General features: G+C 39.6%; 1 protein-coding gene and 1 long non-coding RNA gene across 2 annotated transcripts in view; both read left to right on the top strand.

The window, feature by feature from the left end:
* Nucleotides 1-1,478: 1,478 nt before the first annotated feature.
* LOC145441380 (uncharacterized) overlaps nt 1,479-15,458 on the top strand; it is a 46,099-nt gene continuing 32,119 nt past the window's right edge. The window contains exons 1-4 of the mRNA XM_080319231.1: nt 1,479-1,679; nt 9,710-9,840; nt 12,086-12,176; nt 14,486-14,631. Coding sequence (XP_080175357.1) covers nt 1,591-1,679; nt 9,710-9,840; nt 12,086-12,176; nt 14,486-14,631 — 457 coding nt within the window. The 5' untranslated portion in view covers nt 1,479-1,590. The remainder of the gene's footprint in view (nt 1,680-9,709; nt 9,841-12,085; nt 12,177-14,485; nt 14,632-15,458) is intronic.
* LOC145445715 (uncharacterized) lies at nt 5,345-9,384 on the top strand. Its single transcript, XR_013917103.1, has 4 exons — nt 5,345-5,572; nt 5,687-5,800; nt 6,115-6,222; nt 9,125-9,384. It is a non-coding gene; the product is annotated as an uncharacterized LOC145445715 (long non-coding RNA).

The raw sequence follows: 15,458 nt of genomic DNA, 5'->3' as shown, positions 1-15,458 counted from the left end.
CAGTAGTCAGTACGATCGGCTGCGGTAATGTACAATGGACATGTGGCTACTCTGGTTGCATTCCCGTTCTGTGTGTGAAGGCAGAAACTTGGAGGTTTTCGATCACAAACGAACCTTTAGCAGGTTCTCCACTGTGAACTTTTTTCATGTTATACAATTTGTAATAATACTTCGACGATATAAGAACGTCGCCCTCTTGACGTTCCAAAATGAGAATGTAGGATAATAAAACAACTACACGCCCTACATTTAATATATTGTTATATTACTTATTTTACGACGTATCATACATATAGTTATATTCGCCGTGACAGCACGAACGTTGTTTTATCTACGACACATACCTTGCTACTATTTTTGGCAACAATTATATGACTGCAATTTTAAACGATGCCTGTAAGTAAACACGCGAATGTCACATGCTGTATGATCAATCACCGGCAAAGTATTATAGAGTCAAACATCGCATTATGACAACAACGAAAAATCGACGCATGAAAACACATATACCAAAGTTGATGCCACAAATATTTTTGGTAGTTTTGTGGTCAAGTACGTATCATTTAAGTGGTTTTATTTTCCCAGCGATGGATCAGACGAACCACACAATACGACGTATCACAATGCAATGATATGCCGACGGAAAACCGCATCGCACGGCCTGTCACCAGTTTGTATTCTACCGCAGTACCTAGAACGCGACAGGAATAGATTATGCAGAGAGGGTGAATATTAAACACTTGCAAAGCTCATTTGAGACAACTACTAGCATTTGTATCGCTACAAATATTCAGTAGCAGACATGGTGCTATCTGTTTCAATGCCATGGATTGCGACCAATTTTAATTCCGAAACATGAGATTAGGAGTACGATTACGATTACATGGAAAACTTATTCTTGATTTTCGGCGATTAAGTTAATTTTGATTCCTTGAAATTATGCCTAACACATATGACAATACAACCATTGCAGCAATTTAGATGCGGATGCGTCATAAGAGTACAACTATTTTTAATTATGTATGCAACATTTCAATTGCACCACTGCCACTAACAAATTTAGTTTAAGCTGCGACCCATGCTAAATTAATTTAACGCAGATTAAAATATTGAGGTAATAATATCATTATTATTATTTCACACAACAGTGTTTCTTTTGGTTTGTTTAGGGCTTTGTGCTCCGCGACATGACAGTTTTCGTACAGTTCAATGCATTTCTTCATCTCTTTCATTTCCCTCCACTATATCAGGCTGATAATATTATTTTTGGCACTTATCAAAATAATCATGTCTGTCTACGTCTGTTCAACGAACCTGCTTCATGGACTAGATTTGCTTGGTTAGTGAGTGACGGTAAACTGAATGTAAATAAGTGAAGTTAGGACAGAAAACAAAATGAGAGAACTCACGACATCAGTCATCCTTTAATACAAATGATAACGTTCCCTGGACAAGCCTCAATTATTTACAGGGAATAGCTAAGTTCAGTCAAAAACTCAGTGATCTGTAAATCAATCAATTCAACTAAAATATTGAAGCGACGAAAATCGATATTTCAAACTGTAATTAACTGCTGCTATTATAATAGGAATGAACTGTTCCCAGCGAGAGTTCGAATGCCACGATGGATCAGGTTGCATTCATGCTTCAAGATTTTGCGACGGAGTGAAGTTATGCAGGTACAGACGACTTTTAAATCGACTTCAGTAGGTCAATCAACAAAACATCATCTATTTGATCATTAATACACATGGTCACAAAGCACGATAGTGCATGTCCCGTGCGCCTCGATGTTCAGAGATTTTTGCTCGCAATCGAACCTTGGAAGTTTTCCCTACCAGGCGATTGGCTACCTTGAACCTCTCCGAGGTCAAGTAACAGTTTTACAGGACACATAAAAGGTCACGGAACAGTGAACATCCTAGTGTTTTAATTTCTAGATCAATAAAATTGTGACTCAAATGATAGTTAACTAACTTCCTCCACTTTTTAAAGTTTAGTTGAAGAATTCATCTCACTCATCATGACAAGTACATTAGCAGAATACGATATTTTTATACTTATAATACGCCAAGATCAGGAAAGGTTGCATAGCTAAGTCTGTCATGCTGGTATTCAAGGCGGCTTAGCAAACAAAAACTCGAGAAGTTAATGTACGGTTGGATTTTAAACCAATTGTGTTTTAAAACACTTAGTTTTAAACATGTTATAAACGGTGTTTTAAATAATGCGTTTAAAAATGTTTTTTGTTTTCAAACTTATGATTGTGTCATAATTGTGTAAATTCTTTCGTATAACATGTAGTACTAGCCTCGGGACGACTTGCACCCGATATAGTCGACAAATACGATATGGAATGGTTGAAACCCGCGGAATCGTCGTCGGTTCAACGATTACAGCACGTAAACATATATCAATGGTAGGGAATGGCTGTACTGATGATGATGACAGCCGACCGTAAAAATGTCGCAAAACGATTAAGTCCCGTGGAAAGATATTTTGATTCGTTTATGACACGGATCGGAAGCCTTTTTCGTGAAGGAAGTCATATTTACCCTATAATTTCAATTGTAAATGTCATTGCTCTGTGACGTCAGAATTACATACACAAAATACACAATAAAGGACATGTTTTAAACAAGGGCTATGTTCTGAACATGTTTGTTTAAAAATGACTTTTGTTACAAATACAACCAGAAGTATATGCAGTGTAATCTGCTGGTATGGATGCTTAAATACGTCAGCATATTTTATTTTGATGCTGCAGTCGATGGATATTACGATGGAATCCCGAAACGACACTGTACCACTGTACACTATACTGGTCAATTTGGATCGTACTCACTCTAGATTCCAAGCGTTACGCTTGAACACAATATGACTTTTTCCCGATTATCTAGTTGCGTAATATTGAAGTAAACACCGTTCCAGCGAGAGAGCGAGGTGTTTTCTCGCGTGAGTGGCATAACTCGTGCTCATTCCTCATTCTCCTCTTGTCTCCTAATATAAACTCACAAACGAAATGCGGTATCTCGCGGTCGATGGTGTGTCTGGCGCGGGAATTCAGAGAGCGTTGACCGCATTTTGTGTCACATCTTCCACGAGTGTCGAATTGTGAGGTGGTTGGTGATGGATTCCGAATTGGCTCAAGTTTTGGTAGGAAACGGCATAGAATAGAGACATGTCGACTTATTGAAAGGTAAGTGCTGAGAATATCCATCACGCACATCAGGAAGCTATTAAGATATGTTCTCTATATTAACGGTATGCCATGGTGTCTTCCATTTCAATAGCTCGACTGTCATTTGTTAACGTGACGCAGCAACGCGTCTTGGTTCATTGTAAGCTTTCAGATGCAGATATATAGTGCAGCTGTTCTTGAATTTTGCGTCATACTGCGTGGTAACAGTGCAGCTCATGGCATCGCTGTCCTTTGTAGCAATCGGCAGAGTGCAAAATTGTACAGTAAAATCTGGTGCAAATTCCTGGCATAAACAGTTATAGGCTACGACGGCGTTACATTATGTGACGGCGCTACATTATGTAAGATATTATCAAAATCGTTTGCATTAGAAAATGAAATCATAAATGAATTTCCAATATTGATTTTACCCCTTCTATTGACGCAGCTTTATTGTTATTTTGTAAATGTAGTAACTTGAGTTGGCTAATGTCTGAACCACGGATTGCATCCTGATTCCTGGTTATGCCCATTTTTCTGTTCTGATCCGGATACTCTAACAAAGTACTTGTTGCATCGTCACAACTGCGATTTCATAATATAATGCAGAATCTATAATCCACGTTTTTCCAACTTCAAGGAGCTGAAGAATCACGTTGTCAGGCAACATAAAGGGTAAGTGTTCATTGCAAGTTGTTTGGCCTGGCCTATATCCTTTAAACCAGAGCTTTGGAGCCAGAGCCGTGCATTTTTACCGGAGCTCGACATAAAATTCAGCCGGAGCTGGAGCCCGGCTCCAACGCATCAATCAAGATGCTATTATATATGCAACAACTATATCTGCTAATTTCACATAATATAACAGCAGGCCTGAATTTTAATGCCGTGCGCAGCAATGGCATGGGGTAAAGTGCGGTCTACTGCAACTATGATGAGACTCTTTGGGTAATGAACTTTAATAAACATTTTAATAATATATTGATTGCAGAAATAATTTAAACCCGAGGCTTTTCGAGCTGACACTCTTCTACTATGATGTTATCGGCAATTGACAAGTATTCATTATGGTGTCAAAGTCGGCACGGCGGCACCTATGTCTTCATTGCTGCATCCGATGTTACTGGCGGCTGACTGACTGTAGATTACTATAGATAACTAAACTATGGGTAGATAAATAATCTATATAGACATGGGATAGCCAACCTTTTCGGCTAAAGGGGCACATGCAATTGACGAACGAGTGCGCGGCCCACTAGACGCACCAAGCGGGTGAAATTTTCAAAGTTTATAAATGAATTAGGTCAATAATTTTATTACTTAAGTATATTGCGGGTCTACTGTATACCGCCCGCTGGGATCAGTTTGCAAGGACACGACTATTCGGCGCCTGGACAAATTGATATCGAAAGTTTCCGGTAATATGCGACAATCATGTTGTGCCTACATTTCATCGTCGATCTTTCTGCGAGCGCAAACGCGAAAAAAATTTCGCCCGTAATTGCTAATACAGTTAGACTCAATCGGGTGAATTTTTTCATTTTCAGGAGGGGTTAGGCTACCAAGCAAGAAATCGTGTGACAATTAAACACGCGAAGCATGAAAAAAAATTTCACAATTATTTTAGTCTATTGTAATGTACGACCATTTACTAAAAATGTGACTTGACCCTGGATCTGCCAATGCGTCGGAACTGATATTTTAGTCATCAACATCCCAAGTGTTGCAGTCAGACTTGTAATTTTTGGTTGGCCTTGCAAGTTCACAATCTAAGCCATTCATTTTCAATAAAATAACAGCATTTCGATAATATACTAGTAAATTACCTCGCGAGCCACTCAAAACCCTCCACGCCGGCCACAGTTGACCCGAGGGCTGGCCACCCTGATATAGACAGACCCATTCTATAATTTTCAGTGCCGGAGCCGGAACAGTGGTAATAATGCGGCTGCGGAGCTAATGTATGATAGAAGAAAGCTCCGGAGCTGGAGCAGTTAAAATTTAAGGCTGCTCCAAAGCCCTGCTTTAAACGGCTTTCTCAATTACAGACATTTTTCTCAAAAAAACTCTCCCAAAAGATGAGAAGCATTCGTTACAAGAACAAGAAGAAAACAGCCGTTGTCAGTTTCCGATGGTATAGCATCTAATATGATTTCAATCATTTCTCTGTTTTGATAACCTTTGATTATTATAAGGGAATGACCTGATGGTGTCTGACAGCGAAGAACTTCTGGCGAAAGAGTATTCAAAGCATGATCCAGACTTGTCAAAAATTAGCGCGCTGTTCAAATAATTTCACAGCTCGCCTCGCCAAATATTAGCGGATATCCCCACACGAAGTAGGCTGTTCGTGACATACTGAAGAAATTTCTGTATCTTTTCGATATGAACCTAGTGAGTATCTGGGCTCTTGGCAAGAATGTGCTCAATTTACTCGCATTGTCAATGATTGTGAGTGATACTGATAATCTTAGCGATAAAAGGCTGATGTTCTACTTAAATGTTCAGATCCGAGAAGAATTTGAGCTTTTAGCATCATGCCCGACATCGAAAAATATACAGCAGTACCGTATTATGGTCTCCACTGTTGACAAGATGATTGGTGCAATTTCTGAAGGAACGGTCAGTACAAACTTCTTTATTATTTAGCCACACATACTGAATATATCCTATACCTGAACACAACGGAAATTAGTAGGATAAGATGGCAGGGGTGTCAAACCGAACTGGCATCGTGGGCCGGATTCAAACATTCAGATTGCTCACCGGGGCTGTACCAGACAAATGATTCTTATAGGTTGCCTCGAAATTCATGCCATTGTTTTCACGTGTGTACTTTATTATCGAATCATGTATGCAAGGCGATAGAAATATATGTTTAACATGTACGTGCATATGGCCAAATATACTAACTTGATGAAAACGATGTTTTCCAGGGAGAAGATGAAAGAAAAGAGGTGAAAATTCTGCCTTTTCTTCAGAAAGAATTGACCGATGGGCGATTAAGATCAAAGTCAATGTTGCTCGCCATCGATGTAAAACAGGTATAATTCTAGATAGGTCACTTGTATAATTCTATATAGGTCACAAGTGACCAAACTGTTGCCCACTGTGCATCGGCTACATAGGGCTGGCGAGAAGGTTTTAAGGGAGGAGTTGACTGTTGAAATTAGTAATATTACCAATTGCCACGTTGGCTACCCCTGTTCAACCTCGATACTTTAAGGAAGGGGCCGATAAATGTGGCCCGCGAGGTACAATTCTCGAAATTAGTTCAATTGTATATTGAAGTTCTATACGTCCAAGAAGCTCTTCGAAATTAGTTATAACATCAGGTTAAGTTGTAAGGCCAACCAAAATTTGATGATGACTAAAACATCAGTTCTGACGCATTGGTGTAACCAGGGCCAGCAACATTTGTTGCAGATCTTGGTATATTTATGATCATGTATAGTAGAATATTTCGTAGCAGATTTATTTGACTTGAAATTTCTCTTAGCACTTCGCATGATTTAATGTCACTCGATTTCTTGCATTTGGTATTGGAGCCCCCTACTGAAAATGATAAATATGTGTAATTTAAAGAATCCAGTCTAACTGCGCTCGCAGCGAGAGCGTCGGCGATGAAACATTTGCACAAAATGATAGCGACATGTTCACCGAAACGTTGACTTGTTTCACTAAATTATCGAAAAATTCCAGTATTCTAATTTGTGAAATGTCCAGGTTTGTAACCAAGTCACAAAGCATAAGTCACAAGTCAATCTCACTTATATAGTCTTAACTTGAGTCGAGTGGAGTCATTTTGAATTCACCACCGAGTCGAGTCCAAGTCATCGAGCAGAGGTTCGAATCCGAGCCATGGTATTGTGACCCGAGTCCGTGTCCAAGTCATTGTGTTGACTGCTCAGTTTCTAGTCAAAGTCTTGGTAAATCCACTTTTACAACTCAATTTGGTTTTGTTCATTTATTTTGTGGTATTCATGGTGTTTGTCGACTACTATGGTCATTTACACCAGGCCGGCATTCGTCTTATTTTCCGTAACTGCCGACTTATAACACGGCCCACAAGTAGGCTTTTTGTAAGACGGCGCTAACGCGGATGAGGGGGCGAGGAGGAGCCTAGGTAAACCTCCAACACTTAGGTACCGGAATTCGGAAGTCGGACTCGATCCCGCGCCCATTGGTGTTGCAGTCGCGGATTATACCACTGCGCTATCTCCCGCCACCTGCTTGGTGGTATCGAACGGTTCACATTTATAATATACTAATTTTCCTCGCTTGTAACAGTTTCTGGTCACATTTTCAGGTACGAGACCAGACGGAATACCAATAGGGAGGTTACTTTACTGTTCTTTGAAATGACAATGAAAAGTCGGTCTTGGCCGTCTGAGTCTTGAGTCATATGACTTGGTTCGAGTCATGCGCATCGACTCTAGTCCAAGTCGAGTCAATACACTGGAGTCGAGTCATCTCAGTATTTTGTGCAAATGACGCGCATCAAGTCGAGTCATCAGAAAATCGTGTTTCGAGTCATTACAACAATGAAATGTCCCTGCGGTCAAATTGTAATTCTAATCTAATTGGTTAAATGTTTTTGTGCTCTAATTTTAGTTCTAATCTAATTCAGTGTTTTCATGAAAGTGCCTCTTTGTCTATGGCATTTTGCAGCAAGAATAACCTCTGGGGCAGAGTGCGAAGCTGCCATCGCATTACTGCACCGTTCCTACAATAGTAGTTACAGTGACCAATAATAGCCATGCTGGCATATAAGGTGACTTACAGTCTGCGAACAACATTATAGTTGCGATCGCGTTTTTAAAACTTCACGTTAGCACAGCGCCGTGCTCACTTGCATGGGCGATGGGCATGGTTACCACAAAAGAAGTCATTTTATCAAAGGAGTACAAATACAACAAGAAGTATTATGATCATAAACTTCATTTTATTTTGAACTACTGAGCTGCACACGATACCTGATCAGTTATCATGTTTTTTATCGACTAATGCATCGATATTAGGACTCAGGGTTGTAATAACTCGAGTCACGATTTTCTGATGACTCGATTTGACTGGAGTCATTTTCTCAAAACTGGACTCGAGTCATTGCGCATGACTCGAGACTCAGACGGCCAAGACTGACATTTCCTTGTAATTTCGAAGAATAGTAAAGTAATCACACTATTGTGATTCCGTCTATTTGTACTGGTACTTGAAAATGTGACCAGAAACTGTTAAGAGTGAAGAAAATCAGTATATTTTAAATGCGGGCCATTCGATATCACCAAACAGGGCTACAAAAGTGGGTTTAACAAGACTTCAACTGGAAACTGATCAGTCAACACAACGACTTGGACTCAGGCCCGAGTCATAATACCATGACTCGGACTCAAACCTCTGCTGGATGACTTGGACTCGGACTTGATTCAGTGGTGAATTGAAAATGACTCGACTTGACTGGAATCAAAACTATAAAATTGAGATCGACTTGTGACTCGGAGCCTTGTGACTTGGTTACAACCCTGTTAAGACTATGGTCAATGGTCATGGTCATACATGTAGCTGAAAGAATTTTTCGTCCTAAAGATTGATCTTGTGGGCAACCCCTAGGCCATTTTCTAGGTGTCTTGGTCTTGTCATCAGTGGTCCAACTATATAGTCAATGTCACGCTGCCAAGTTTCAGGGAGCATTTTTGCAACTAACGCGCTAGCCAAAACCTGCTTGAGCAATATAGTGTAGTAAAGATTGAAAGTACATCGTTACAAATGTTATTATGAGCGTGTACTTTTAAGCTGTGTGGATTGATGTCGGAGCTAAGAGTGTTCTTTTTTATTCTAGCTCAGCAGTCCCTGAAACAGTCATGCTTCGAAAATGGTGGTCATCATTTCATATATTAACTATATATACTCTTACTGCACAATTTATATGCATTCGTATTATTTCAGGGGCATGAGGCGTAAGTTGCATGTACTAAAATGGATCCACCACACATACTGATCGTCTGCCATGAGTCGGGCGTTCATCAAGGATGGGTATTGGTTGATAATACCAGTATTTCATGCACAAAAGGACAAGGAATTCTTAACGTTACCTAACAGTTGTGCATGAGAGAGTAACGTTACCTAACAGTTGTGCATGAGAGAGTATTTCGAGTGCTTGCATATGAATGAACTGTTTTTTGCAATAAAATTCGTTTTCAGTTCAAGCTCTGTGTCGTTGCTCAGCTTGACAGCATAGCTATTTTCATTTTGAGCTCTGCGTTGGTATTTAACGCATCAGCGTTATACTTGAACGGGAAAAGTGGTAGACGTATTTGTAGACACAATCCGACGGTAAAAAGGGGCTCACTTTTGGCGTTTAATTTTCCGTTTTAGAAACGATTTTGAAATTCACAGTATAGTCATGCATAGCTCGCAGCATATTCATTTTATGACAGTTAAACAAACGGATCTTCGAGGTTTAATCACCATTTTCGGACTATTTCAAATATGCAGTTCATAAAAATCTCTTGAACTTCAATGTGCTTGCAGGGACGGATCCGACGAGATATATGCGTCGTACGGCGATAGTGGAGAATTATGTAGGAGAACGACGTATGTGTCCAAACTTTGCAACCTTCCGCAGGAGCTAGAACCACAGCGGCAATCTTTATGCAGAGACAGTAAGTATAAACGATTTGCTTAGAGATCGCCAGCTGTTTCCGAAAGATCACCACCAGTTCGATAGCATATAGACTGAGTGCAGTATACACTATATTATATTATACATTCAATATCAACACCACGCGATCTTTAACAGTTATATAACTTTGTCAAAAGAAGGGGTGGCCAACCTCCGACCGTAGAAGGTTATTTGTGCGAACGTCGACTCGTAATTCAATTAATATGTGATAGCGGCCGTCGACATGCAAATTTAATTTTACTCCCGAATTTTCGAGTTAATTATCAATAATCTCGATATTGTCTTCGCGCTACGCGCGATTTAATGTCACTTCCCTTCACGAGTTTACTATGGTACTCCCCTGCAATCTGAGCCCCACATGTTGCGAAAAGCAGAGAGAATGTTGCGCCCCATATGGAAATACCTACTTAGAATCGTGTGCTCTTCATGAATGAAATTTGTTAATGGTAAATGTCTGCGCGATTCCAACACCTTTCCACAATCCTGATGGGAAATCAAGAAATAACAGAATGCAACATGACCTGAATAATTACAATTGGCCAACCCAAAGATGCATCATCATTTATATCTGGCCCTGAATTTTCGAAAACACTCCCTCCGTCAACTTTACCGGTGAATCTGATCTCATGGGTTGAGAAAGGATAAATATTTGATAGTTTTATGTAAAACTACTGGTAATAATGACGAAATTAATTCGTGAATCAGAGAAATTCGTTCGCGCTCTGCGCGATCGTAACGGATCCCAGTGACTGCTCATTACATGGCCAGTCGCTATTTCGGTTCGTATATTAAGCCGATATGAAGAAGTAGATTAGTCCGGAGTACACCGGAAATGGACATGGACACTTTAAGACAGCTTTGGAATCCATAGCGAAAAGGCTGGCCACCCCTGGTCTAAAGCAATAATTAGTAACCTTTTAACCTGTTCCAACACCTTTGACACCACTGACCAGCTCTCGCATCTTCTCTAGAACGACGGAAATCTGTTACTCAAATATGTAAAAAATAATTGTTTTATAGGTAAAGCAGGCAGGAAAATCATGATTTTCATAGCTAAGGAAGTCACGAATGGCTGCAATATAGCAGTCACAGCCTCTTCAGTTAGTACTAGATCAGTGGTTACCAACCTTTTTCGAGTACCTTATTATTATTATTATGTATAAAAACATTTAGTGGTGCTTTTCGCATCGAAGGCTTTTTGCACCACGGCGATTTAGACATTTTGATCAAAATGATAGCATGAAATGTCACGAAAATACAAGATGAGTACTTTCGAGTACCTGTACCACCTAAAACTAGTACATTGAAGGCTCTCTCATTTGAAATTTCATGCTTTCATATTTTGTGATACGATTGTTGATATACAATGTTCTTTCCAATTCTCTACTAGTTGCTGACGATTACCCCTGACGAGTGTCAGCCAAAAATATTCGGGTTTAGTTCAATATGAATATACTATTCAATTGTATATTGAATTTCTGTACCTCCAAGAAGCTCTTCGAATTAGTAGTGTGGAGCAATGGGAGCATTAATCCCAATCCAAAGCGGGTCTTAGACGGAACCAAATCTGACGCAGAGTCGTAATCGATCCCAGAGGAGTCGATGCAGTTACGTTTTTGATAGGCGCTAATTTTTCATGCTAAAATTTAGTTATAGTTCATACGTTCAAAGGCACATACTGCCCTGCGAATTTAAAAAGCAATACATAACGATTGGGTCTTTGTATTTTATCTATCAATCTTCATGATTAAACATCTCCGTACACATCAGTGACAGGTGTGTGTGAGCACCTCGGGTTGAAAAACCCTAGTCTACAGGACGGCTTACATCGTTGCAAAATCTGAATACTCACTTAGAAAATTTTGTAGCATGACTTATTAGGTATTCTATCATTGATTATGATCATATATAAATATATATATGTATATATGTGTGTGTATGTGTGTGTGTATTGGGGTGAACCTTATAAAATAGAATTTTGGGAAGGATAAGGTCAGAATTCATCAAATCACGACCATCACCAAAAGCATGAGTCGTATACGACGAAGTGCTGTCAAGCCGTGACGTCAGTAACTTACTGACTGACAAAATATCATCAGAATTGCTAATAGAGGCATACGACAAGCTTCGTCAATAAACACCTATTTTGTACTTTAAAGTAGAGTAAATAACCCATTATAAGATAAGGAAGATATGTTTAATGTTGTTTTATCGTTTCGCTGCAGAAACGAATTGCTTGAAAACGGAGTTGAAATGTCGCGTGGGATCAACATGTTATTCGAGACATCGTTTTTGCGATGGAAGTGAAGACTGCAGGTAACAAAAATATATCAGTGAGTCCGTTTCCTACAAATTTTGTCCTTTCACTGGGTTTGTTATTGGATCCGATAGTTGTATTATTGGAATTGAAAATATCTGCCATATTATCACGACATGCACAATAAACCAGAGTTGGCCAACCTTTTTGCCATTCACGGCCGCATTTCTATTACTCATGTAGCCCACGGACGCATTCCAGGGCATTGTCGTAATGATTTAGCTGTACGCCAAATGCTTATGTTGGAGTGCATATGTCCATTTCTGGTGAGCTCCGGACTAATCCCTTTAATCATAGGCTTGCTATAAGCCGCCAAATCGCGAATGGTCACTGGTCAATGGTCATGTTATGGGACTGTTGAATGTCTCGCGAAGCGCGAATATTTTTCAGATTTACTAATGAATTTCGTCAATAATAATAGTAGTTTCACATATTAAAATCAAAAATTTATCCTTTTCAGCCCGTCGACGAGATCAGGTTCAGCGGTAAAGTTGATGAAGGGGGTGTTTTTGAAAATTTAGGGCAAGTTAAAAATGATGATGCATCTTCGGGTGGGCCAAATGTTATTAGTAGGGCCATTTTTATATGACCTTAAAAAATCAATTATATGACTTTATTTTATGGAAAATATGACTTTATGTGAAAATAGTGTATTTTTACATGTAACCAACGTCACGCATGGAACTGACAAGTAAAACATACACAACATAACAGTAATATGCATCCATTTTTATTTTAAACCACTGTTGTAGAGTACAGTTTCATGTTGTGTGGAATGCCGGAGTCTTTAAAGTGACAATTTGGACGTAAAAATGACTTTAGTAAGGAAAATGAGCGCTCCACAGACGCTGATGTGGGTTGACACTTCTGCAGTTTTGCATACAGCGCTGGTGAAATGTCTTGCCTTTGTAGCTCCATAATTTGTTTCACATCGTTTTTGTCCAATCGCTTCTTCATGTAAATTTTGAGCTCAAGCGGATCTTTTCTGATATCTAGGGCATTTAGATCAGCATTAGCCTCTCTGATGGTGTACATACGACTTTCCATTTTCAGTATCAAGTTTGAAATATTGCTGTAGTGGAGGTATATTTCGGTGACCGATTCTTCAATTATTTATTATCGTGGTGCCCACCGTAAATACTATTTTAAATGTATTTGTATTTGTATATAAGTAGACCAAGATAGACCTTTTAGGCCTGCCTACCCTGCCTACCCTGCCTACCCTGCCTACCCTGCCTACCCTGCCTACCTACTGAACTTCAAATTACGTCCTACTTCAGTGCACAGAAGTAAAACAGATTGTGTAGCAATCTAATGGAAAAGTCGCTATATATATATATAGCAACACAATGCAATGTGTGATCTCATAATGCAATGTGTGACCTCATAGGTGTGTGACTGAAATGTTATGTAGGCTAACCTTACAGCTTGCCTTTGTTCAATCAGAAATTGCCTTACTTGTTCTGTGCTTAATTGCTTCACCGCTTAAATTGGCACTTTTTATTTGAAGTATACAACAATATGACTTTATAACTCAAATATAACCTAACCAGGAAAATATGACTTTATATGACTTTATAACTTTCTTAATATACCCCATAGGGCTGTGGTTTTCGCGTTAAAATTGATTTCACGACTTACTGATGCATAGAAAAAAATATGACTTTAATGACTTTAAATGGCCCTAGTTATTAGTCACTTTGTTGCATGCTGTTATTTCTTGACCTCCCCTCGGGATTGTCGGTATAGTGAGGAGTACACGATTTCGAATATGTAATGTGGAACTTTAATTGCAAATGACTCTACTATATTAAAATCGAAACATGCAGTCACATTGTATCGCGCGCAGAAAATTTTAAGATTAAATAAAATCCCTTAAGAAGTAGCTAGTCAATTCGTGAATTTAAATTGCTTGTCGACGGCCGCCAACACATACTAACTGAATTACGTATCCACGGCTGCATAAATCTCCTTCTACAGCCGCAGGTTGGCCACCCCTGTAATAAACATATCATGTAAGAGAAATTATAATAATTATTAATTATTAATAATTATGCATCAATGGTGTCTTCATACATCGTAGCATGCTGTCAACTACACGGTATCGCAATGACGACATCAGAATTGAAATGCTGAAGTAATTCCGTAAAAGCTTGTTCAATATGAAGCTGTTCGGAGAATTCATTGCTCACCTTCAGCTCGATTGTGAGTTATTCAAGTCACATACGCACATTGATCAATATTAAAATGACGAGCACATCCTCAATCTCCATTTCGATCATTTGATGGTAATACCCAATATTTTCAGCGATGGAAGCGACGAAATACTAGCATCATCAGCTGTGGAGTCAGGTTATCGAGCTTGTTTTGGAAGATCATTTAAGTCTAGCAGCAACGGACGTTGTCAATTGCCCGAAAAATACATTTGTGACGGAGCAGCAGTATGTGATGCAGGTGATACCGTTACTGCCATTAGCCCTAGGAACCAGACATGGAAATATGCCGAGGCGTGACACGAGTGCCTGCCATCCACTTTAGATAATTTCGGATGCGAGTAGCTTACTTTAGACTATGACTGTGTATGTTCCAATCTCTTTCCAGAGCTATAACAATTAATGAGAGTGGGTTGAGTAAAATGAAATACCGCCATCTTATAAAAACTTATTGATAAAATTGTATTCGATCCGAGTGAATTGTTCGGCTTACAAGGGTCCCTGTCTCCAATCCAGTCTCCGTTGGTCTACTCGGAGAGCATTCATGCAACTGGGGCAATATTGGACTGCTGGATTCCGCTCGGCAATGGATTACTATCTTACGGATGGATACGCAACCTCCGCAAAACCTGTTGTTACGCTTGGGCAAGCAGTCCCTTTTATTGATGAGCAATCTAAAAGCAGTATAATTGGCAGTGCTATGGATGGCGACCCGGGCGCTGAAAACGAATAAAACCGGATGGGAAGCTGGTGTAGCGCGCATTTTGACAATACAAAATAAATTCTTAGCACCACTTAGCATCTTGCGTAACCAATGTAATTCGCTGTTATATATTTGGAAATAAATACGCCACGGAATATTGTTTAGACTTTTGGCCCGGCCCGCCAACCTATTTCTGCTTCTCATTTGGCCCACCTGGAAAAATAGTTGCCCACCTTTGTGCCGAAAAGGATGGTAGGCCTACTCGAAAACACGAGCTAACTCAGAATTATATCGCGGTCTTAAATCATATACGTGCCTACGCGCCTACATGCCAACGTTCCTACGTGACTGCGAGCCTACGTGCC

Source organism: Botryllus schlosseri, chromosome 1 (genome assembly GCF_051294905.1).
Source record: "Botryllus schlosseri isolate E-star chromosome 1, Bs_hap1, whole genome shotgun sequence".
Lineage (NCBI taxonomy): Eukaryota > Metazoa > Chordata > Ascidiacea > Stolidobranchia > Styelidae > Botryllus > Botryllus schlosseri.
This window is presented reverse-complemented; position numbering and strand designations above follow the sequence as displayed.